Source organism: Camellia sinensis, chromosome 2, assembly GCF_055761805.1.
Source record: "Camellia sinensis isolate YWXY chromosome 2, ASM5576180v1, whole genome shotgun sequence".
NCBI classification, from domain to species: Eukaryota; Viridiplantae; Streptophyta; class Magnoliopsida; order Ericales; family Theaceae; genus Camellia; species Camellia sinensis.
This window is the reverse complement of record NC_138962.1, coordinates 103,475,042-103,501,251: the sequence shown is the minus strand read 5'-3', so window position 1 is coordinate 103,501,251 and position 26,210 is coordinate 103,475,042. Positions and strand designations below refer to the sequence as shown.

General features: G+C 33.9%; 3 protein-coding genes and 1 pseudogene across 6 annotated transcripts in view; 3 read left to right on the top strand and 1 right to left on the bottom strand.

The window, feature by feature from the left end:
* The first annotated feature begins 5,055 nt into the window (after window positions 1–5,055).
* Window positions 5,056–16,794, top strand: LOC114317663 (putative disease resistance protein RGA3). Of its 4 annotated transcripts, XM_082915326.1 has the most exons (8): window positions 5,056–6,751; window positions 6,853–9,680; window positions 11,636–11,721; window positions 11,883–11,993; window positions 13,000–13,062; window positions 14,434–14,513; window positions 15,160–15,245; window positions 15,810–16,794. In XM_082915326.1, exons 1-2 carry the CDS (start codon window positions 5,289–5,291, stop codon window positions 6,872–6,874), a joined length of 1,485 nt encoding a protein of 494 aa, XP_082771452.1. In that variant the 5' UTR covers window positions 5,056–5,288; the 3' UTR covers window positions 6,875–9,680; window positions 11,636–11,721; window positions 11,883–11,993; window positions 13,000–13,062; window positions 14,434–14,513; window positions 15,160–15,245; window positions 15,810–16,794. The 4 variants fall into 4 exon arrangements, with proteins under 4 accessions (XP_082771452.1, XP_082771455.1, XP_082771453.1 ...); XM_082915329.1 differs by lacking the exons at window positions 11,883–11,993; window positions 13,000–13,062 and having other exon boundaries at window positions 15,810–16,138; window positions 16,226–16,794; XM_082915327.1 differs by lacking the exon at window positions 11,883–11,993.
* On the top strand, window positions 7,074–9,665 carry LOC145816702 (putative disease resistance protein At3g14460). Its single transcript, XM_082912602.1, has one exon. It carries the CDS (start codon window positions 7,074–7,076, stop codon window positions 9,663–9,665), a length of 2,592 nt encoding a protein of 863 aa, XP_082768728.1.
* On the top strand, window positions 14,901–19,559 carry LOC114284728 (cation/calcium exchanger 4 pseudogene; annotated as a pseudogene).
* Window positions 19,560–24,048: 4,489 nt separating this feature from the next.
* The window catches only part of LOC114256158 (nuclear pore complex protein NUP107), a 36,292-nt gene continuing 34,130 nt past the window's right edge, over window positions 24,049–26,210 (bottom strand). The window contains 3 exon segments of the mRNA XM_082912593.1: window positions 24,049–24,421; window positions 25,045–25,161; window positions 25,370–25,530. Of these exon segments, the coding sequence (XP_082768719.1) occupies window positions 24,353–24,421; window positions 25,045–25,161; window positions 25,370–25,530 (347 nt within the window). The 3' untranslated portion in view covers window positions 24,049–24,352.

Below are 26,210 nucleotides of genomic sequence, written 5' to 3'. Positions count from 1 at the left end.
AATCCAACAGATAACCCCCCACCAAACACCTTTTGGAACATATATGGTTACCCATACTCCACAATGGCGCCGACATCGTCAAGCGAACTCCCCTGCGCTGTTGTGTATACTGCAAGCGATTTAAAAAACGTAGATGGGGTAGACCTCGACGTTCCTCCGAATATTCGCTTCCCTGATCCATATCACTACTATCCGTCCAAGTCCTTCCCTTATATAGCCCGACATACTACCCAGAAAAGAAGACTGTACTTCAGAAAGATCCAAAAGCTGACTTACCTCTTCAGGCAAGCACGAACCCCCTTCCCTACAAAAGAAACTGACACTGATCCTTAACTCAAACCACAACAGACAAAGGAAGACCCCACTGGTTCCCCAAAACACAAAAAACCTTACAGAACAGAGCCTATGGAAGATACTCTATATCAACCTTAACAAATCCACTAACACCAGCCAAAGAAACCAACTGCGATTGCAAAAAGAACAAAAGTAGATAACACCAACCAAAGCTCGTGGAAAGAGATAGAACAGATCCTCTAAAGGTTTAATGATATCAGCAGTTTCTTTGTCCTCAACTAATATTTAATTTTACAAAAGGTCAAGGTGTCAAAAGTTAAGAATATAATAATCATTCTAAAATTACTTTGAAAGAAACTGGAGAATTGTTGTGGTGTAATTTTACGACCAAATAAATGTGTAATTCACCACAAAAATTTATAATAGCAATCACAAAATGTGTAACTTTACAATAAATCAACCTAACAAAATATTTTAAATTTTGGTGATTGATATTGCAAAAAATTTTGATTTTATTATGACATTTTTTGTTATACCAATTTATAACGAGATTATATATTATGTAGTTAATATTGCAAAACTTTGTAACGACATTACTTTTTATTTTTGTGGTAAATTTTATGTAATATGCACCACTAAAGTGGTGCACAATATAACATTTCTTAAGAAAATAATTCTATAAAATTTCAACTCTTAATTTATTTTTATTTTTTTTAATTATATGGTCTGTTGGCAGTAAGGGGCATGAGCCAGTGGCAGGCGTGTAATTCAATTTGTGCAACTAACCTAACTGGAGGGCAAAATAGGAATCAAAGTACAAGCCTTCTTCACCAAAGCATTTTTAAAAACAACAACAAAAAAAAATTAATTTTTGGTACACGGAAAAAAGGGGTGGCACGGGCTTAGCCAAACCCCAGTCCCGGGTTGGAAGTATTTTCGTGTCAAGCCCTATCCCCTGAACCCATCCCGAGGAGCACCAAAGCAATTCTTATATATATATTTTTTCTTTTCCACCTAAAGAGGATGTGAAATGTGGGGGAAAGTGGAGTAAATTTATTTTTAAAAAGAGATGAATAACAATGAGATAGATATAAAAGAGATAAAATAAATATAAAGAAATAAATTAGATTCTCATCTTAAAATCTTGCCATCATATAATAACCCACCAATATCTCTTATTAAAATATTAAATACCTTAAAAATATGGGATTTCACTGCGTTAGTCCATCCATGATATATATGAGGCTTTGATCCAAAAAAATTGAATTCTTTATGTTAAGTTTATTTCATGTTTACATTGGATGATTACATGATTTTGATCAATCCAAATGATTCTTTGATTTCATTTTACAATATATACAATGTGTGTGTATATATATATATATTGTGTATGTATATATATATATATATGTATTTGTTTTTGTTTGGGAAAAGACCCAGAGTAATGAACAGAGAACAGAAAACAGAGAAGAGTGGTTTTTTTTTTAAAAAAAAAGAAAATTGTAATTTCATCTTTCCCATTTTAATTTATTTTAGTTGATTTTGTTTCTCTCGTATCTATCAGCTACCAACCCCTTTTCTCTTTCCATTATTGTAGCCTATATATATATATATATAGGAAAAATTAGTGAAACATTCCTCTCTAACTTTGTGTAGTAGGAGAGGTCCAAGATGCTTTTTTATTAGCTAAGATCCCTTAACATTTTCACAAAAAAAAAAAAAAAAAATTCGACTCAGAGAAATTTTGCTTGACTCATAGAAATTTCAACCCCAACTTAGAGAAATTTCTCTGATTTCACAGAGAAGTCGAATTTTCTCTATAAAAATGTTGAGGGACTTTAACTTGTATGTCCTTTATTTTATAAAATCTTAATATCAGGGACTTTAAAATCCCATATATATATATTGCGTATGCATGTATATATATGTATCTGTTTTTGTGCAAAATATAATTAAATGAAAATTAGTTTAAAATGTCAGAAATTAAATAAATAATTAGAGGTTTTTTTTTTTTTCCTTTTGATGGGTGGTTATTATGTTATTTAATTGAATTAATGTTATTTTTATTGTTGCTTAAGTTAGAGGTTATGTGCAGAAGAGAAAAAGAGAGAAATAAAACAAGAGAAGCAAAAATTAGGTAGAAGGACAAAGGGTTATCAAGCTAATTTTACATTATTTTTTAACAGTGTTAGAGTTGCAATTTAATCCAAAATCATAAAGGGATTGTCTGCCTATTTTTGAACAATAGGGGTAAAGTTTCGGCCTTAAACCAAGGGTTAGCTGAATTTTGCCCAATCTTAAATTATAAATCTCCACCTTTCTTATTTCATATACTCCACATCTGTCCATTTCTTGGTGAAAATGAAATGCTACCATTATTTTTCAACCTTCTCAACTGGGTTTAATTGTGTTGTCTTCTATCAGCACTAATAAAATAATCAATAATATTATTAAATAAATATTAACAGGGATGAATCTAGAATTCTAACAATGGGGAGAATATATACTAAACCAAAATTTGGGGGAAAAAATTACTGTCTAAAACATCAATTTCTATCAACAAAAAGAAAAAAAAGAGTAAAAAATAACATGAAAAACATATATAAATAAGTATTTTTATATATATATTTTTGCTGAACTACAAAAGATGGCAATTTTAAGACATTTTATTAATACTAGTTATGAGAAACAAAACTACTTTTTTTAAAGATGTTATCGTTTGCCCAAACTATTAATTTTTATACTTTGCACATTATGTTTCATAGATATAGAATGCATGGATTGTGCAACTAATTAATTTTCCTTAAAACCTAAAACCTAGAGAGGGTGAATTCGTATAATTTAAAAATAATTAACAACTAATACTAATATATGAGTGAGTGAATTCGTAGGGGGCAATCGCTTCTAGAACCATCATTGATGTCTGTGTATTTCTTACCGTGTCTTACAAGGTGATGAGATCCATATATTTGTGAATTCTATAGCTTGTGAGAGAGATAGTGAGAAATATAGTACTACAAGCGATGCTCTACTATTTTTTTATTTTTTTTGGAAAAGCAACGAAGAATATTATTAAGCTTATGTAAGAAAAAAGAGAGAGGACGAGATGCTCTACCATTATTAATAATATTATATTCTCTTTTCCTTTTGTCTTTTGAATTTTTTATTTTTTTAACACTTTACACTTTATTATTTAAGCAATGAGAATCCAATTCCTAAAATAATCTTAGGGAGTTTGAAAATTGAATTATCATTCAAATGGTTGCATTCCATTTCATTTTGTTTTTATTCGATGGGTTCGTTTGGAATGTGGGTTGATTTTTTGGCTTTTTGACTTTTTTAGCTTAAAACTAAAAACTCTCGTTTGAGATAGATTTTTTGATTTTTTTGACTTTTGTGAAAGAAAAAAATGAAATGGTTATGATTTGGATGCGGTGTTTTATCTTATTAGATTAAAAAACCTATTTTATTTTTTTTATGACTAAAATAGCTAAAAAACTAAAAAGCCTGACATGTGAAACGAAGGCTATGGGCATGTTTGATTGGAAGGATTAAAGCATGGGATTGAGATTATTAATCCGTGGGTCCAATCATCCTATGTTTGTTTTGACATTTTGGTTTAGGATTATTAATCCAATGGATAATTAATCCAACAAATTTGTAGGATTATTAGTAATGGGGTAGGGGTGGGATAGTTAATACCACACTAATTTGATAGCATTATTAATACCTCACTATTGACGTTGTGAATCAAACATGGCCTATAAGTATTAAAGTTTATAACTATTAACCCAAACCTCCATATTTTTTTCTCAACTTTTTTAATCCAAAAAGACAAAAAGTGCACTTTTTAGGACACCCCAAACCAGCCCTTAATTTTATTTTGACCGACCTATAGGGAACCCTTTTTTTTTAATATTTTATTTACCAACACAAGTACTTTAAAAATAAAATTCTCATATCCAAATAATTTTTTTTTTTTTTTTTGAAATTTAAAATATTTATGAGGTATTTTCAAAACACGGCTTCGAAGTTAAAGTAATATTTTTTTAAAAAAAAGTTTACAACTTGAATTTAAAAATTTTATTTATTAAAAAAAAAAAAATTGGAGTTCGGTAAGAAACTCTAGATATATTTGTTGTTTCATTTTCTTTTTTTGGGAGTAAATTGCACTAACCTGTCTTATAGTTTAGAAAATATACATAGAGTTTAGAAAATATACATCGAATTTCACAAAGTTAAACATAATATTTTTTGATACTTTTAAAGTTCACATAATATTTAGTCTTATTTTCATCACTAATTTGTTAGTCGTATAATGAAAAAATAATATTGTAATTTATTTTACTTTGAAATGTGTATTTTATCTTATTTTCTTTTGTATCAGTTTCAGGCACTTTAACTCTACCAAAGAGAAGAATGATATAATTATACCAAACTTGTAAAGCTGATTATATATGTGTATATAAATCTCAGAGGTAATCATTCTAATTTACCTTTTTTTTTCTGTCTTAAAATTTCGAACTTTTATTTGCATTTATTTATTTGTTTTAACATAGCATCATTTTTTAATTAGAAAATTGTACGGAAAAAAATTATACCCTGCATACTTAGAGAACAGAGAACCATATACCCTGCTTGCTAGAGAGGGAGGGAGGGAGGAAGGGCCCTGCTTGCTTTATACCCTGCTTTTCACCAACCAAAAAAATTATACAAAACGTTTGTCCCGAATCATATACCCTGCTTGCTAGTAGGGAGAGAGGGAGGGAGGGAAGGCCTTACTTGCTTTATACCCTGCTTGCTAGAGAAAAGAGAGAACCATCCAAAATCATATTCTTCATTCAATTACCTACCTACCAAACTTGTTTGAAACAGAAACTTGCAGAGTTCCAAAAATTTGCTCTCAACTCTCTCTCTCTCTCTCTCTCTCTCTCTCATATTGCTTTGTTTCTTACATTCCTTCCTGGGCTCTTTCACAACAAAGACGAGTAGACATGGATGTGGTGGGGATCTTTATCTCTCCGCTGCTTCAAGCTGTGATTGACAAGTTGTTGTCCGCTGATTTAATCAGCTTGGCGTGTCGTGAGGGTGTCAACACTTCCATCAAGAAGCTGAAGAAGTCATTTGAAGATATAAACGATGTTCTTGCTGATGCAGAGGAGAAGCAGATATCCGACAGGGCTGTCAATAAGTGGCTGAAAGAGCTCCAGCATTTGGCTTATGATGCGGACGATGTGCTGGACGAGTTTGCCACTGAAGCTCTACACAAGAAGCTGATCAGGGCAGAGACTGATGCTGATGCTGATGTTGATGTTGGTGAGGCCAACACATGTAGGAAGGTACGACGATTCCTCCTTTCTACTTGTTGCACTGGTTTTACTCCAAGTACAATTTCATTCAATTTCGCAATTGAGTCCAAGTTGAAGGAGATCAATGGTCAGTTACAAGATGTTACTACAAGAATTAAGGAACTTGGTTTGGTCAAAAAGGCTATTGGGGGGATGAAGTCTACAAATGTGTGGCAGAGACCAGAAACTACATATTTGGTGAAAGAGCCTTGTGTTTATGGCAGAGAAGAAAAGAAAAAACAGATTATTGAATTGCTTCTCAGAGATGCAGCAACTCAAAACAAAGTCGATGTCATTCCCATCGTGGGCATGGGTGGGGTTGGCAAGACTACTCTGGCTCAACTCATTTGCGATGATAATGGTGTCAAAAGCCATTTCGATCTGAAAGCGTGGGTTTGTGTATCTGACGAGTTTGACGTTAAGAGAATAACAAAGGCAATTTTGGATGAATTCAATCTTGATTCATGCAATTCGACAGAGTTAAATACCCTTCAACGTAAACTTGAGGACAAACTGGCAGGAAAAAAGTTTTTGCTTGTCCTAGATGATGTGTGGAACTATAGAGATGAAGAGTGGAGTTCACTACAATCTCCGTTTCGAGCTGCAGCACATGGAAGTAAAATCATTGTGACAACGCGAATCACGACTGTTGCACGACAGGTGGGTACAATTGAACACCACGATTTGAAAGAGTTATCACCTGATGATTGCTGGTCAATCTTTGCCCAACATGCATTCAAGAATATAAATATTAGTGAACATCCAGAATTGGAATCAATTGGTAGGCAAATTGTTGCTAAGTGCGGAGGCTTGCCACTAGCAGCAAGGGCTCTCGGTGGCTTATTACAATGTAACCAAAATGAGCATGAATGGAAAATGGTACTAACTAGCAATATATGGGATAAACCATACGAGGAAAGCCACATTCTCCCATCACTAAAATTGAGCTATCATCATCTCCCTTCCCATTTGAAGAGGTGCTTTGGTTATTGTGCAATTGTCCCAAAGGATTACGAATTTGGGAAGGATGAATTAGTCTTGTTATGGATGGCAGAAGGTTTAATTGAACACCCAGAAGGTGGAGAACAAATAGAAGATGTAGGCCGCAGGTATTTTCACGAATTGGTGTCTAGGTCATTTTTCCAATTGTCGAGGCATAATAAATTGCTATTCATAATGCATGACCTCATTAATGATTTGGCTCAAGCAGTTGCAGGGGACATCTGTTTTAGGTTGGAGAATAATTTAGAGGGCGGCAAGCAGAACAAGATTTCAAATAAAGCTCGACATTCATCTTATGTTGGTAGTGAATATGAAGGAATCAGAAAATTCAAAGCTTTCGATGATGCCAGATGCTTACGAACCTTCTTAAGGTTTTCGGCGAGTGAATTCAACTACACAACAAGGTACTTGATTCATGATTTGTTGCCAATGTTAAAGTGCTTACGTGAGCTGCGTTTTTGTTGTTATGGGATTGATGAACTACCAGATTCCATTGGAGATCTAAAGCATCTACGGTACCTTGATGTATCCCATTCGCGAATTAGGAAGTTACCTGATTCGGTGGTAACTCTCTACAATTTACAAGTCTTGTTTTTGAAATTTTGTGTTAAACTTGAGAAGTTGCCTCTAAACATGGGGAGGCTAGTGAACTTGCGCCACTTTGACATGACTGGCGTGCATATTCCATCATCAGAAGAGATGTCACTACATATAGGTAAATTAACTAATCTCCGAACATTGTCAAATTTTATGGTGGGTAAAGATTGTGGGCGTAAAATAGGAGAGTTGAAAAACCTATCACATATTCAAGGGGCAATACACATATCAAGAATGGAGAATGTCAGTGGTGTTAAGGAAGCAGTGGATGCCAATTTAATGTCTAAGGAGGAGTTAAAAGAGTTATCACTAGAATGGGATGAATCTCATAGTTCACAGAATGACATAGTTGAGAGGGATGTGCTTGACGTGATGAGGCCTTTCAAATTTTTGGAACGACTCACCATCAGTGGGTATGGTAGTACAAAATTTCCAAACTGGGTTGGAGATGTTTCATTCTCTAAAATGGTATTCATGCGATTAAAAGGTAGTAAATATTGCACATCATTGCCACCACTTGGACAACTGCCCGTGCTTAAAGACCTTTACATTGAAGGAATGAGTACAATAAAGTGCCTTGGTTGTGAGTTCTATGGGCAGCAGTGTGGTGCCAAACCTTTCCCCTCTCTAGAGAGACTGAGCTTTGAGTTTATGACAGAATGGGAGGATTGGTCTGCTTTTGAAACAGAGGGAGTTCAGCCGTTCAGTCATCTCAGTGAGCTTTCCATCATAAATTGTCCCAAACTTGTTGGAAGATTACCAAATGATCTTCCTTGTCTCAATTCTCTCAAAATTGATGGTTGTCCGCAGTTGTTGATTGATGTTTCGAGCCTCGTTCAGCCATCACTTGCATCCTTGTCAATGAATAATGTTATGCTCCCAAGCCTTCCAGCACTCTTAGGGATGAAGAACACGATTGAACTTGGTTCCCTCACCTTGGATATTAGCCATGTTACAGTTCCCGACTCCCTCTGCGATCCAAGCACAATTGATGAAGAGTTACTGGCTACTGAAATGTCTAAGCATTTGACTTCAATAACTGCTTTGAGCATTTCTCATGTTGAAAAATTGGCGTTCCTACCGACATGGTTTACTCGAGATTTGATGGGACTCGAGAAATTGGGCATTAGTAACTGCGAAGAACTCATAACATTGTGGCAGAATAAGGTGAGAACACAAGTATGTCTCCCCTCCCTCTGCCATTTGCAGATTTCTGATTGTCCCAAACTCGTTTGCTTGTTTGAAGAAGAGCAAGAAAAAGGAGGAGAAGGTTCGAAAGAGCAGCAACATGAGGGGCTGCCTTGCATGACGAGACTCGAGTATTTAACAATTGAAGAGTGTGGAATGCTGAAGAAACTGCCACAAGATCTGCACACATACACATCTCTTGGGGTGCTTAGAATCCGCAATTGTGCAAGTCTGATCTCTTTTCCAATGAAAGGTTTGCCATCTATGCTGAGAGAACTTGGGGTTTCAGGGTGTAATGCTTTGGAGTCCGTACCCGAGTTGATGACACTCAATAATCTGCAAGAGTTGGACGTTTCTGACTGTGCATCACTCACATATTTATTGTCAAGAGGTGGGCTACCATCCACACTAAAACAACTTGGGATTGGGTCGTGTAAAAGTCTGGAGTCACTTTTTGCAGAGGAAGGGATCAAAATTGATTGTCCATCTCTTGAAACTATTCAAATTGGTGGTTGCAGGAGTCTCAAATCTTTACCTGAAGCCAATAATCTCAAGAATCTCAATCAATTGCAGATATACGGTTGTTCTAATCTGGAGCCCCTGTCACTTGGTGGTCGTGATAACAACAACCAACTCACTTCGCTTCAAGAGCTGGGTTTAGTTGATTGCAGAGCAGAGATGGTCTCCTACTTTGTCAAGGAAGGGAGTTTCCCCACCAACATCACTTCACTTTGTATCGGGCATTGGAGAGTGGACGACGTGGGTCAACTTCCAGTTCCGCCTCCATCTCCATTAGAGTGGGGTTTGCACAAACTCTCTTCTTTTACAACACTCGAACTTTATGGCCCAGATTGGCCGTGGGGAGATACGGTGTCCTTTCCAGAAGAAGGGATGTTCCTGCCCACCTCTCTCATCAATTTGTCCATCTTCGGTTTCCCAAATCTGGAAAGACTCTCTTGTGAGGAGTTTCAAAACCTCACCTCTCTTGAAAGACTTCAAATCTGGAGTTGCCCTAGGCTCGCGTCCTTTCCAAAGGAAGGGTTGCCTCCCTCTCTTTTGCATCTATGGATCTGGCACTGCCCTGAGCTTGCGACCTTTCCAGAACAAGGATTCCCTCCCTCGCTTTTGCATCTACGGATCTGGGGATGTAATCCAATACTGAAACAGAAGTGTGAAAAGGGGAAAGAATATTGGCCCATCATCCAATACATTCCTCAAGTAGATTTGGAAGTATAAGCAGCCACCTGCAAGGTACAAACCAACAAACACAAAATCTGTCCTACCATTTTTATTTATTTATTTATTTATTTATTTATATTATCATTACCAATTTCAGATTTTTATCACAAATGTGGATTTATTTATATTTGCATCCTCTACCATCACAATATAAAAATTTAAAAAGTAGAATTAAAAATAATAAATTTTAAATTTAAACTTTGAATTTTGAATTTTAAGTTTGATCTTATACCTATCAAATAATTTATTTTAGTTTAACATTTAAATTTTTATCAAACAAATTTTCAACTTACAAACAAGCAAACACAAAATCTGTCATACCTATATTGGAGCATGTATATATTTTATATATTAAATTATTAAATATATAATTATATTCTAAAAATTATTTTTTTTCTATTTAGTTAGTTGTAATATATTTGTTAAAATATGAATTTTTGTTGGAGATTGATATCAACTACAAATTGTTTTTATTAAATATAAATAAATATTATGTAAATAGAAAGTACGATAATAAGTTTGAGTTGTTTTTCTTTTATTTCTTTAAGATTTGTATGCTTGAGAGATTCAATCTCACTTGAAAGGGAGTTTATTCCTAGAAATGAGCGAGTTTCTTGTTGGTTTCTTATTTGAAAGCGTGGAATTGCGTTTCTTAGTAAGCTATGAAGCATAGGTATTTCGAAAAGCATGTCGTACCTGTACCAAGTATTTACTGACATATAGTATCTCGCATGATGCTTCTGCATACGTACCAGGTACACAAAACATGTACCTAAAATTTTTCTTTTTAATTTTTGACATACCCAAGCGTACCTAGTATATACCCAAGTCGTACCGTACTTTAGTTGAAATAATATATTCTTTTACTACATAGATAAAACTCATTTCACTAGAATTCTTTTTTTATTTTTAGCTTTATGGTTGGTATGATTTTAAAATTAAACTATTGTTTGTAAATTATTTAATATATTGACATTTAATTTTGATTTATACGTTTATTTTTTGCATTAAATGTTAATTATATGTTGGATCTTAACAAATTAAACCATTTAATTAATTTCTACATTACTCTAAATTAAAAATAAATATTTTTTTTACAAGTGTACCAAGCCGTACCTGTACCCTACTTTCTTTGGATTTTACCATATCAACATACACGTATTGTACGAGTACCAGTATTCGTGCTCGTACCCGTGCGTCATACTTAGTAAGAAACATCACCAAATTAAGAGTTTCCTGCTACTATGGTTTGATCAACTCAAATTGATCATTTTGTGTCTTCAACTACATCTCCACATCAGCTCTAATAATTCTGATTTATAGCTTCTATTTTTCACCTGTATCAACACACAACAATGTTTTTACGTTCATTTCTTTTATTTTTCTTTCAAATATTTCCTTTTCCTTTTTTATCTATATACCTCTGCTGCATGGATGAATTTCATTCTCATTTTTGTTTTATTTTTACCCTGACTCTACTTACAGACATGTAGTTGTGACTTTGAATACTATGCTCTTTTTGTTGTTCAACTTGTAAAAGTGTATTTTTCTATATTTTCTCAGTTTTCTGTGAAAACAATATAGAAAATATGACTTGTTTGGTTTGTTTTGAAAACAATTTTTGAGAGCTCAAAACCCAAAATTTGTTGGGTTTACAATTTTCTCAAAATTATTTTCAATCACTTTTTCTATCTCTTCTCTCATTCTCTCACATCCTACACATCAATCAATCACTTTTTCTCTCACATCCATCTATGCAACTACATAAAAATTTCAAATCATTCCAAACTACAAACCTACAAAACTAATTTCAAAATATACAACCAAATAAATTTTCAAATTTTGAAAACTCTTTTCAATCTTGTGTTTCAAAATTATTTTCAAAACTAAACCAAACGCAGCCTATGTGGACAGTTTAAATAGTGAATCCCACTAACTATTGTTGTTGTCACCCTTTTGCTCTCCAGGGCTTTGTTGTTGTGGAAACAAACTTTAGGATGTATTCATACTTACTGTCTAAGCTGCATTGCGAGATTTTGTGCCTCTTTTCAAGGTATGCCAAAATTATGCTTGATAAAAGACTTTGGCTGCTTTGATTTAACTCAATGCTTCTTGGCTTTGGGGAGAGCTACAATTTTGAATGCAATGGGTCGCTATTTTTTGAGTTTTAGAATTGTCATGAGTTTTTTTTTTTTTTTATAAATTTCTTTTCAGAATATATTCATATACTATTGTCCAGTCATGGCGAAATCTCTCATAAGTAATAAAGGAGCAAGAGATATATGAAGAAAATTGAGAATAAAGTCCTTTCCTAAGACTACAATGGTAAACACCTCCCTATTGCACATTGTCAAGTAAGACTTTTGATCATTAAGACTTCATTGCCATGCAAGAAGGGATTTTTTTCTTTTTTAGTATCAAGTTGTATTTTTAAACCATCCTGCTTGCATGCTGGATTACATTTGACAATTACAAAGCCACACGTAATCTTGTCAAAATCCATGTGGGCAATCTGTTCTAGTAGTTGGAGGGATTTAGGCTTCCTTTATTAAAGGGGAGTTGAGAAGCCATGTACCCTACTTGGAGTATTATTTAGAATTCAAATCCAAGGCAAGTATTCAAAAAAATATAGGAAACTATTAGAAATTGGCATACCGTATAGAGTTTTTGTGTTTGTTTGTTTGTTTAAATTTACTTGTTGATTTGTTTAGACTTGTCATGAAGTGGGCGATATGGAAAACAATAAGAAGAAAACATAAGGGGAAGTTCATCTAATAGTAACAAATAGTTCTCTAATCTTTGATAAAATCGGGCTCTTTTCCGGATGGGGTTGACCAAAGACTAAAGTATCTTAGCAGACACTAGCGAGAAATCCTCGCTACTTTGCCACTCCAAAAATCTTCCGACAAACTCCAAAACATGAAATATTAAAAATTGTTTGCAATGAGAGTCTTAGCTTTAGATATATTTATTCTACTAGATCATAGGCTCTTTAAAAAATAGTCGATTATTTATTCTACTAGATCATAGGCCAACTGCAAGGTACAAACAAACAAACACAACATCTGTCATACCATTTTTATTTATTTATTTTCTCATTACCAATATCATCTCAGATTTTATCACAACTCAGAGTTTACTATCTACTTCTTTTGGATCGTAAGAGAGTTTTAGTTTGTTGTGAATGTTGAAATTACCAATACATTACTAATTAATTATTATTAAACACACTGCTCTGTTTTTCAATTCATTCTTTGTTTTTTCCTTTCAAATATTTCCTTTTCTCTTAATTTTCATTCTCATTTGTTATTTTATCTTGTATTATTCATAGGTGCTAATGGAAAAAGTGCCCTGTTCGTTTGGAAAAGAGTTTGGTTATGACTTTTGAAAAGAGGTTTGAATTGTGTGTTATGAATTTTAAAAATAGTTTTTGAATTGAGTTTTGAATTGTGTGTTTAGTTATGAGTTTTGAAATTTTTTGATTAGAATCACAATTCCAAAAGTAAACCAAACGCAACCTATTTTTCTATAAAATGTTTTCTCTACAAAATGATCTCCTATGTTTGATTGCAACTTGAAACTAATGTACTAGTGGTTGCATTAGCGGTGGCATTAGTTGGAGTGGGGGGGTGGCGGCAACAATGGTGGTGGTGGTGGTAGTGTGGTAGTGTTGGCAAGACTTTAGACCAAAAAATGTTTTACACTCCGGGAAAAAATGTGACAAACATTTTTCCATAGAAAACATTTTTCCATAAAGCATTTTTCACTCAAAAGGCTTATTTTTTATTGACCATTGAAAACATTTTCCATTTAACTTTCATTTTCTATCATACTAACCGCCAAAAATGTGACAAACATTTTTCGAAAAAGCATTTTCGGCCAAAACAAACAAAGCATAAGAGATGAATTTTTTCTAGGTTTAGCAAATATTCTGTCAAAGGGGTGGCTATTGATGATTGTTTGGTTTCAAGTTTATGTATCAAGTTTGTTCCGCAGTTTTTACTCACCCTGAGCTCAATTCATGCATAATCAACTGCCATTTTTCTAAAATTCTACTTGTTCCCACATTAATTCATCCATGTTTAAGTAAACAATAGAATCCTTGCACTTTTGTTCTACAAGTACCTGAATGGAAGCAAAAATTTTACTTCTTCACCATGTTTCAGTCATATTTTGAGTTTGCATTTTTGTTAGGACCATAAGAGAATCTTTATTTTACTATTGTGCATTTAACATGCATTCCATCTCATTCTGAAAAAAAAAAAATGATGTACAAGCTTTGAACTTTATAAATCTGGTTTTTTGAAGTCTATTGAAAAGTATAGCATCACTTTTTGGTACTCTTCACGACAGTAACTCACTCAAACATAATTCTTCTATTGTTACAATCATTATAATTTCGAGTTGTTTCAGGTTCTAGCTTTAGTAAATTTGAAATTTACTGATGATAAGCTTATGCATAAATTTTGAGTTTTAAATTTTAGGGTCTTGCTTAGAATGAATAGCTGGCAGATTAAAGAATTTTATTATCCTTAAAAGACAACAATGCTTCTCTCCCAAACCGTATAAGTGACAATCTCTAAAGATGTGGAGCTTATCAATCATCCAAAATCTTAGTCACTATGTTCATGCTCTTCCATGCTCACCTATGGATGACAATCAAAATCTACTCTGTAGGTTGTGATGGTTCACTTTTACTTTGGGAATACATTAGTTCTCTAATTCATCCTTGTCACCAACTCACGCAAAAATATTTTTTTTCCAGGTTCTTCATTCACAATCTGAGCTAGACACTGCATTTTCTCTTGATCTTTCATTTTTCCTGTACTGCTGTTTCAATTCCAGGTAATTGGCAGACAAAATTTCCTTTGTCTTTAATTTCATTATGTTATCTATTTGTAGTCCATACCATGGCTTCTAGTTTAATTTCAATAGAGTTAGAATTATGTATTCCACTTTTACAATTTTTTGGACTTAGTTGGGACACGAAAATTTGGTGTGTCGCATTTATGCAGAACATATAGCAGTGCCAGAGACAGCATAATGTATCATATCCATGGCAGCATGGAATATATTTTGGGAAAATTAATCTATTACATCAACAATGGAAATGCGACATATGATTTATTAGCTAGCTTCATAATGTTTCCAATGGCTACAAAATAAATGGTTCAGCAATTTGTATTAGTTCAAGTTATTTGTTCTTTTTTGAAATTGCCAAGACGAGAGCTAATGAGTGGTTCCATTTCACTTGGAATGCTGATATTGTTTTTCATCTGTTTCATGAGTACGTTCGCCTACTCCACCAAATACAAATACACCTCCATGAGCGTCGAGAATATTTTTAACCCTAAAGAGGACAACTTCCTCAGTCTGTTAAAACCTGCAGTTGTAGCTTGTAAAACTGTGCTTTTCAGTATTTTTTCAATGTTTTGTTGAAAATTTAAATAGAAAAATGTACTGACTATTGTCATTACCTTTTGGTTCTCAGTGCTTTGTTGTTGTGGAAACAAACTTTAGGATGTATGCACGCTCATCATCTAAACTGCACTGCAAGTCTTTGTGCCTCTTCTCAAGGTATGCCAGAAATTTGCATGATAAGTACTTTGGCAAATGTAGAAAACTCTCGTAGGTAATAAAGGAATAAGAGACAGGAAAAAAAAAATCAAAAAAGGAGATAATTGAGAAGAAGTCCTTTCCATGATTGAAAAAACGTCCCTCCAGCACACTCCTAGGCAAGACTTTTGATCATTTAAATTTCCAGACCTTGCAAAAATCACTTTGTGTTTTTGAGCCTTTCTCCTTGCATGCTATTTTACATTAGACAGTTAGGAAGCCACCTTATCTGGTCAAAATCCATGTGGGCAATCCATAGTTACTTTGTCTCCCCAAAAATGTCAATATGGAAGAACTGGTCATTTCATGTTTTACTTAATAGAGTAGCTAAGACTTTACAATAATAGTTAATAAAATGATGAAGTTTGGTCCTTTTTCCTTTAAGTGAGCTTGAGTTTGGTTGCTAATTTCAATTTATTTGTTATTAAGCAAATTCACTTGCCTTCTCATCTCCACTACAATTGTGTTCATGTATATTACTTTGAACCTCTTATCAACTTATGGTTTTGTTTCCTTATATTGCAGGTAGTTGTTGAGGATGCTTGAGGCTCTGCACAACAATATGGAGGTTTGTCATGGGAAAACTTAAAAAAAAAAAAAAAAATGCTAGTGCAGGCAGAAATACCCATGCAAATCTAACAATTCCCTCGTCGTCAAAGGCAATAGATTTTGTGTGCAATCTCCAAGAAAGGGTTTGAAGGGATTTGAATGTCTGGTGTGTGATGATTTGGAAAGTTTGACGGATTCCACGCTGATGTAAAGTTTTCTCCCTTATTGATGAAAGCACTGGTGTCAGGAATGGAATGAAGCTCTCATCACATGGTGCTTTTTGGATTTTGAAGCTGAGTTGATATGTAAAATCCCTTTTTTCCCAAGGCTTGCTAATGACATACTGGTTTGGCACTTTACTAAAAATGGCCTTCTTTTTTTCTCTTAATCAGCATATTATTGGGAGATGGATTTGCAAAGAAGAGAAATACGGTTCAGTTCTTCAGATGATAAGCAGCAGATCGTAGCCACCTAAAAAGGAATGAGTTTTTAATGGGCATTTTGGTAGAAGATTTAGCTGCTGAAAGTTCTGAATAAAGTGAAAATGTTTGGATGGAAAATCTATTCGAATATCCTTCTTGTTCAATGAAACTTGAGTACGTGCAAAGTAATTCAATTTGATGACTGCTAACTTGTACATTAGTGGCAAATTATAGATGTTTTTGGTGGTTTGAGTAAGTTTACAATGTGATTGACAATGTTAGCATTGTAGTCATTCACTTCCACACCCAACACAATTTGTGGATCAATGCAGTTCTTGGCCCTTTTTAAGTCTCTTGACACATCTTCATTTGTAACTCTGCTTAGGTAGCTGATTTATTAGAATTTGACTTTCTTCTAGTCTTTGCCACAAGGGCCTCAGTGTTCACATGGTATTCACTTTTCAAGAGCATTCTTGAGAGACAATATGTTTTGTTACTTGCTCATATAAATGATGTAGAAGCACAATTACTTGAACAAAGTTCTGATCCTGTATTCAATTTAGTTGATGTTCTGAGGCAAAATGCTAGTTTGGCACTTGGAACATAATACCTACCTGCACCCCCCCCCCCCCCAAAAAAAAAAAAAAATTCCTATTGAGTGAAGTATAAAATTGTCTAAAGGAAAAAGACGAAATATGTATACGTGGACATACATAATATATATGTGTGTGTGTGTATTCAAAGCCTTAATCTCATTTATCTCTTCTAATTTCTTCCCATTATTGTCATAATGGCTGATAATATTATTCCTCAGTCTATGGCTATCAACTTTAATTTTATTTTGGCATTGTAGTTGTGGAATGATTCTTTTGCAACATACGGATTAATATAATGTTGAAGTGCCTCTTGTTTTTCTATAGCTATATGGAGAGTTAAAACACGTGGATCTAATTTAGTTTCTCTTTGGTTCTAATGACTCTCAAACTAAAGTTAGAGTAGTGTTTTTTGTTCAATTTCCTGAGTCGAGTCTTTAATTTTAATATTCATTCTCAACACTCAGAGAATCTAATACTTGTTGAATTTTGAAAAATCTCCTTGATATATCATGCTTCATCCGAAAATTCAAGAATTTGTTAAGTTTTCTCAATTTAATTTCGGGCATTTAAAGTAACAACGGGAAACATTAGGACAATGATATTTAAAAACTTTAACGCACTAGGTATTATTAACTAGTTCTCTCTCTAACTTGCTGGTTTTTTTTCTTTTTTCTTGTTTTTTAGTCCAAGTAAATCAAAACCCTTTGGCATTAAGGTCTTCTGTATGTAGTTCAACAAGGCAACCATTGAACTCATGTATTGCAGCTCATCAAGAATGCTATTTCCAGTGTTTCACTTTGAAACTTTAAGGTTGTGTTTAAATTAAGAATTCTAAGATTATGTGGATGGGGAGAAAAATAGATAGGGAAGGGAAAAAAATTAGCTTCTATTTCATACATTTTTTCCCTTATTTTTTTTTTTCTTTCCTTCCACAAATCTCTCAAAAATCCTTGATCCAAACGCACTCTAAGAATATCCTCATCCCAAGTGGGGGTAGGAATCATGTCATGTCATGTCGTGTCATTGCGGATTTGTGTCTAAAACACCCAACACTAACATGATACACGAAAATGATCCATTTAATTAAACGTGTCAAATATCATAACATTGACCTAACCTACTTGAGGTCGTGTCAATCCGAACATGACACGGCTAACATGATTAGTATTAGAATTTATTTTAGATTTTAAGCAGTTAGTACAACCTAATTCAAGCAAACTAGTTTTAAATCACAGACAAGGGTAACTTATTTAAATATTACACCCACAACATAATATATAGAAGAAAATACATTAAAGTGTGAATAACTTAAAGTAATTGCACTTATATGGAGATCCAAGTCAGAGCAATGTGAGAAGTGTATCCCATGCCACATATTTCACGTGCAGCTCGTTACTCTTGTATCACTTTCATTGATTTTGTATGTTGGTAAGGTGATTGTGGGGGGAGTCATCACATTTGTCTTGATTTATGCAGTTTATGCATTTGTTGTTGCTGCAAATGAGATTTTGAGGAAACAAGCTCGGAGGTTGAATTTGGTTTTTGTTACATTGTTGTTTCTTGTCAAAGGAAGTGCATTCTCTCAAGGGAACCAAGAGGATGACTCTATCTATAGTACTTTGCTTGACATGGACAGAGAAAGTGTTACAACCGTGTCCCGTAATGCATTGCCTAAGTAGATGTGGGTGTCAAATGTCGCAATATATTCAAATCAGTCAGCTAAGGTGTCTGACAATGAAAGACTTGTGTGGGGTTGGATTGATGATGGCATAGAAACTGAGCACTCGTCATTCTCATGTTCTAAACTATGTTCGATAAGGGAGTTGCCTTTAAAAATGCCACGCCGGTTGACAATTCCTCTAGTTGAGGAGGAATCTTAGTCAAAGGTCTCTACGTTGTAGGCAGTGCTTCACTTGCTCCCATTCTTTTGGCATTTCTCTGGAGTACTCAAGACTCTGGGTTCTAAAAGCAGAAAGGTTGCTTATATGCTTAGTGTTTCCATTGGTTGTGCACTCAGTTTTCTTGCATTTCGGTACACTAGATCACACCGTCCACCTTAGAAGTTTTTACTTCCATTGGTTTTGGGTGGATTTTTGATGAGTATTGTTTGGTTCTACATGATTGCAAATGAGCTTGTTGCTCTGTTGGTAGGATTAGGTGTAATTCTAGGGGTTAATCCATCAATCCTTGGATTAACTGTATTGGCATAGGGCAACTCGATGGGTGATTTAGTGTCAAATGTTTCATTGGCAATGAATGGTGGGGATGGTATGTAGATCACCTTGTCTGGATGCTATGCAAGTCTGATGTTCAACACACTTGGTGGTTTGCGGATCTCAATGCTGCTTGGAGCCTGATCAGAGAAACCTGGCTTGTACATTGTTCCACAAGACAGAAGCCTCTTCTATACTATGAGATTTCTCATCTCAGGACCTATCTGGGCACTTGTTGTTTTACCAAGGAATGATATGCGTCTTACCAGGAGGCTTGGAGTGGGCCTCATTGCCCTGTACTTGATATTTCTCCCTATTAGGGTAATCAGTGCCATAGGAATCATATCCTCGGCTGGTCTAAGTTAACATTTGATGTAGCGAATATTCAGGAAAAGCAGGTTAACTACAAATATTTTTGAAGAAGAAGATGTGTATTTTGTCTTATCTATTATTGCCATCTTGAAGTTGTTTCTCACCAAGGACTAGGAGAAGAAAAAAAAACTCATGATCATGATCAGTTACTGTACTTGCAAGTTGGAAATGAGTAATCAATTATTGTACAGTTAAATTCACTACAAGAAAAAAAAGGATATGGCAACGCTTTTGTATGCTTTATTCTGATTTATAATTGCTTGTTTTGTACAAAGATAAGGTGATATATTTTGAATTTACCATCATCTGCTTTTATGTTGTGATTTCCCTGTTTTAGTATAATTTGAAAATCAAACCAAACATGAAATTTGAAAATCAAATTTGAACATTAGAGGTAAGCAGTGTTCTGTTAAAATTCTGTTAGTTTCACTAAAATTGCAAGTGCAATCTTTCTCTACTTTTAGGATTTTTGTAGGTTAATTAATGACTTCATTTTCATATCAGAAAATGCTTATGCTAGAGAACAGATTCTTCTCATTTGGAAATTGGATTGGTTGCTTAATTATTATTGGGGGGGGGGGGGGGGAGAACTTTTTTGGGTGGTTAAAATTAGTTGGATTTTTGTTTGCTAGGTAAGTAGTTGATATTGTATTATTGATGAAATTTTTTGTTACTTTTTTGAGTGGTTATGTATCTGTTTGTGATTAATTAGTCACTGTTATTTGTATAGTGTAGGCACCTGAATTTTCTATTAGGTGCAAAATCAAACTTCAAATTATAGTAGTGTTCTTTTGGCTTCCATTTCTGGTAAGTGTTATTTTTTTTTATTATAGTAGTGTTTATGTTTATTTGTATTATCTTCAATACCCGCTTGCTCACTTTGATCTTCTCTCATCACTCAAAATTTTGAATGAAATTTGTGATTTGAATATGTATATATATATATATATATATTTATATATATGCAATTATGAAGTTAATAATCCAGATTTGAGTATATATTGCAGATATGAAGGGGTATGAGTTTTGGAGTGGCCCCTTGAATGAGTTTTGGTTTTGATTAACCTTGGATCTATTATATTGACTAATTGTTACTTTTTCCAGTGATGAAATTGGAGGACAAGCAAAGGTAGAAGGGTCAATAGTGTCCTTGGCTCAATGAGGTGTGTATATTTTGCAGTGTTTAATTGATTTATTTATATATATATAGATGATTTTTTCTTGTTGCATTTCAAAATGGCAATTTTAATAAATTTGCACTAGTTTATAGATGGGTCACTCCAAAAGCATGAAGATCCATAAATTCTATTAAAAAAAATTAAACTAAACAACATTTACTTTGTTTGGTTTTGAGTGATTTTGAATTTTCAAAAACAGCTCAAGTTTTTTTATTTTTTTTTTTATATTTTTTTTTAGATGTACCTAACCTATATGCATCTAAAAAGTAAAATATTTGTAATTTTTTAAAAAAAATTTAACAAATACAAAAAAAATTAAATATTCTGATTTTTAATTTTTTTTTTTATGTAAGTGAATTTTTTAAATATTTTTCATAAATATTTTACTTTTGAAAGGTATCTAAGTATCTAGATTAAGTGAATCTACAAAGTAAAATAATTACATAAAATATTTTAAAAATTCACTAAAAATAAAAATAAAAATAACTCAAAAACTATTTTTAATAATTGTTAATCAAACAGAGTGATTTAGACTTCTCAAAACAATAAATTGTGGATTTGTATTTGATGGAGTCTCTTAACTTTTTGATGAGATTAATTTATATTAAACAAAATATTGATAACATAAATAATTTTTTTTTAAAATTTTTTTTGATAGTTTGACGGGTTCCTCGGACCCCATCGGTTATTACGTGGAGTTGACCCTAAACAAGATATATCTCCACTATTTGGCAACGATGGTGGACGTTGATTGCATCAACGACTACGATTGAGGTGGCGCTACTCTAGTCACCCTCTATATATACGCGAATGCTGTCATGCGTAGCTAAGAGATGACCATCAAAGGGCATTAGAGATTATGGGAGGAAAAATGTACTGTTTTATGTCATTTCTACGTTGCACGTGTCATTTATGCATTTATTCTGAAATTTTTCCCTCATCTTGTTTGTGACTTGGGCATTGTGGGCAAGTGTGGCTTCGGATGTCATGGTGCACTTCATCGCAGTGCTCAACATCACTCTGGTGAGTTGGAGAGGATTTTGCTGGAGGGCCCTTCTGTCGATCGAGTTTGGTATTTGGGCAAGCGGTGATGCAACTAGTTTATAGGGATGGCCGCCCCTAGAGTGCCTGCTATGGTACCAGATTGCATGCGAACCACTAACATATTCACTCATAGGACATCATACTAGCCATAGAGGGCACTAATGTAAAGATCTTCTATGGTGTGGCATCTAATTCCTTTATGACCACGACCTCCCTACTAAGTGAAGGCAGAGAAGCATATATGGCACAGTACAATCCCTCCGTCCTCAATATTATATGATCAATTCACCGTGCATGCACCTTGTGTGAGATAAGAGTGTCTGTTTGTGTGTGACTACTTCACTTTTTTATGAAAAATGCAAACAACTCATCCTTAACTTGTCTAGCTAGTACATGAGTCCCGGTTAACTTTAGAAATACAAAGAAAATCAAAATCCTTACTAATTAGCTTAATATCATTAATAATAGTCGCAATGCTCCAATCAAGGATGCCTTGCCCTTGCAAAGTAGATATCAAAACTTGACTATCCGTAAAAATGGAGATGCTTAATAGATGTTGGCCTTTAGCCCAATGAAAAACTTCCTAGCAATGGAGAAGGAAGCTGCATCCTAGAAGCATAATCGTGAACCTGTGATTGATCTATATTGAAAAAAACACATGACACGCCCGCACTTTGATCAGCTACCCGCCATGAACCATCTATGACAAAAGTCTACACCTAGTAATCTATCACATTAGAGAGAGAATTTGCAAGCATACATATATCATCATTATTATAAACACCAGCAGTAGATGTTGAGGTATTAAAGCCTGCTCTAAACATGGGAATGATCTTCAAGTAACATTAGAGGTGAGCTCTTGAGCAAGAAGATTTGCTTGTAATTGTGTCATATTCACGAGTTTAAACACATAACTATTTCTCTTATGCAAAATGGCCCAAAGAATAGCAATGGGTTGGACAATAATTTCATGATCCCAAACCTTCATCTATTGTTTGAACCAATCCAAAAAAAACATGGGATTTCCTCTAGAAAAATTCAAGCCTAATGAAGAAGCTCGCCAAACCAGTTGAGAATACTGGCATTCAAAGAAACAGCGTTCCACAGTCTCAATTCCTTGATCACATCATGGACAACTAGGCTTAGTGGAGACTTCTCTCCCATATAACACCTATCGGACTGAAAAGATACAGGGAAAACACTTCTATAAGAAAAGTGTCCACTTAGGAAGTAGTCTAAGATTCTACAATCACTTTCAAATGGGATCACCAGATTGGTGACGTGTACCCCTACAGCCTGAACGCGCTGCATATAAATAAAAAACCTTAATGGTGTATTGGCCGGATTTAGTAAAGCCCCAAATAATTTGATCTCGTGAAGGCACCACCGGTAAATGAATAACCCTAATATAATCTATGCACTCCAGTAGAGAGAATACTTGTAGAAGATCGATCCTCCAAGCATGATTTGGAGTATCAATGAAGTGAGATAGATTCAAGCATGTTGGATTATGAATAGTTGAAATCCATTGATCCTCCTAAGAGGATTAATTAACTTACCATCCCCAACCACCCATCTTATCTCCCATTTTAACAAGTCTCTTCCTCATAAAATTCCTTTCCATCCCCATGAAGCATTGTTGTTGACAGTATCGATAAGAAAAGATTGAGACGAACAACATTTCCCTGACAACCTTGGAGAATAGGGATTTAGGGTCAATCAAAATCCTCCACACATGTTTGGCTAGAAGTGCTTGATTAAAAAGACTTAAATATAATTATCCCTTGGTCTACTAATCATAAACGCCAAAAACACTTAGTAATTATAATTAATAGACCGATGAATGACTTGAAACTGAGCTTTTTATTTAGTTTTTGGGAATTATAATATGTTAAATAGTCTTTAGTCTCTAATATAAACATCAATGAACTATTTTTGTATTTTTATTTCTGTATTTCAATTTATATAAGTATGTAATTCATGGTTGCGATGCATATTTAATTTAATCTATTGAAAATCAAAATAACATTTCAACTAAATCACAAGAAAAGGGATCGGTTCTTTTTATAACTAATGAAAATGATAAAAATATGGACTTCAAAACTTTTAATGAAATAAAAGTGGGAATTTTACTAAATAATTATGCTTATGATAATTAATTTTCACTGAATTAATTTTTTTTAAAATTGAAAAATGATAGTCAGTAGTTTAAAGGGGAAATATCATTTTAATGTCAGTGCAAAAAATATTTTCAATTTAGTAATTAAAGTTAATTAAATTTTCTTTTGATATTATAAGGTTTCCACTAAATTAATATTATTTTTTTCCACCTTTTCATTAAAATGGCATTTCCCTTGTTTAGTTGGAGTTGGAGTAATTACTACATAAACTTATGGAAGTTGGAGAGAGCTCAACAATCAATTAAGAATCAACAAATACAGGATCTCAATCTACCTACTGTGTAGAAAAGAACTACTCAAAACCCGCCACTTAAAAAAAATAATAATAATAAATAAAAATAAAAAACTCACCCAAAACACGCCACTTAAAAAAAAATTTAAAAATAAATAAAAAAAACTTCAACCCTTCACCCATTCCACAAAAATACCACTGTATCAGCAGAGCATTACACTGCTACTAAATCAGCACCTCAGAATTAAACCCTAAATCAGCACCTCATAATTTACACACAAATCAACAAGGAAGTTCCTCTCCAAGCTCCAATTTGCATATCCAGTATTCTCTCTCTAATAATAAAAATTCCTGGACAAAGCAAAACCAAATTATCAGCAAAATCAATGGTAAAATTGTTGCATCAACCAAAATAACAAGTTACAATACAAAAATGGATTATTTGTGGGACCTATATAATTCTCAAACTCATGAAAAATAAAATACCTTTTATCTTTCAGGCGAATTTCTAACATAGTACGATTATGGGTTAATTACATTTTTAGTTCCCAAATATGAGTTAATTGGAATAATTGGGGACCCGATTGACACAATTTAAACATTAAGGACCAAATTGAAACACTTTTATACATTAAGGACCAAATTAACACAATTTAAGTATTGAGGACCAAAATGACACGACACTTTTTGGAGACCAAAAATGTAATTAAGCCTAAAGATTATAGTAGGGCCCTAATCTTGGCAACTTTACCAGAAACCAAAAAAATAATAATAATAATAAAAAAAGGGTGGATGGACAAAATTTAGGAGGCCAACACTATTGCCAAGGCAAAAATTATGTTGACAAAACTGCCATCTAAGTCAATTCTCCTGTTAGGGAAGGTCAACTATGACTATGAAGAAGAATGAAAAGAGAAAATGCGATAATAGCCACCCCAAGCAAGTAAAGACTAATTATCTAGATAATAGATTACCTGCAATTGCTGCTGACTAAATAAATGGAGAAACCCAGTTTCAGGCGATGCAACTAGTTCAATTAGCTCATCATGGCTTTCAGGTGGATTGCCCAACTCCACGAGCGAAATAGAAACCTGTGAATTTAGCAAGAAACAAAAACTAAAAACTACTATTCTTTACTATAGATCCTTTGTTTCTCTTACAAATTTCCTTGAGATTGCGAAGAAAAATATATATTATTTTTTAAAGGAAGAAATTGGTAAAATGGTATAGCGTTACATGGTAAACCAACTAATTTGAAGAAACACAAAAGGACTTCCGGCTTCCAGAAAACAACTTTACCTGCATACATCTAAGAATAACTTCTGGAATGCAACACCTTCGACGAAGGCCCCGCACGATGTATGTAGCTGGGCCTTCCGGAGAACCATCTTTGCTTGAATACCAGGCATCTAATCGTAAGATCTCCATTGTTACACCAGCTTGAAATCGAGCAAGCTCTCCTGCATTCATACATTATATAACCCAGAAGAAAGTTGTTGTTTTAAACAATACACAACCTATAACTAGCGGCTCACATCCAGGTTTTGCATTGTGTTTACATCTCCATTTACTAAATACCATATAGGACAGGACATATGATGTCAAACAGCTCCTAGTAATTCCTGTTGGATGCCTTTTATTAGACTTTACCCAATCTGAATATAGAACTGAATATGTATTTCAGTAAATTTAGACAAGGACCTGAAGGTATTGGCCAATTTGTGACAGGAGAGCCAACAATCCAACTGCCAATATCCTTTTTTCAGGCAACGTGCAGAAAGGGCCAAGAAACTTTTGTAGACTTTCAAATTAGCATGTTCCACTATATCTTCCGTCATCCTTTGTATTTTAGTTACTTGTAAATTCTATTCAACACATAAACATGGCATGATATTTTTGGAAACCAAAAAGTATTTAATTAAAGCCACAAGCTTGCAACTCTGCATACATGTTCATATATACATAAAACAAGCTTTTATTTTTTCAAGGTGTGTTCAGATGTCCCCTCAAAGTTGATTAGTTCTATTGCAATCATGTGGAATCTAAAGTAAAAGTTGATCACCTAAAAAATTGAGCCATCAAGTAAAATAGGAGTCTTCAACCAATTCCAGTTATCAGATTTAAGTTCCAAAATAATGAA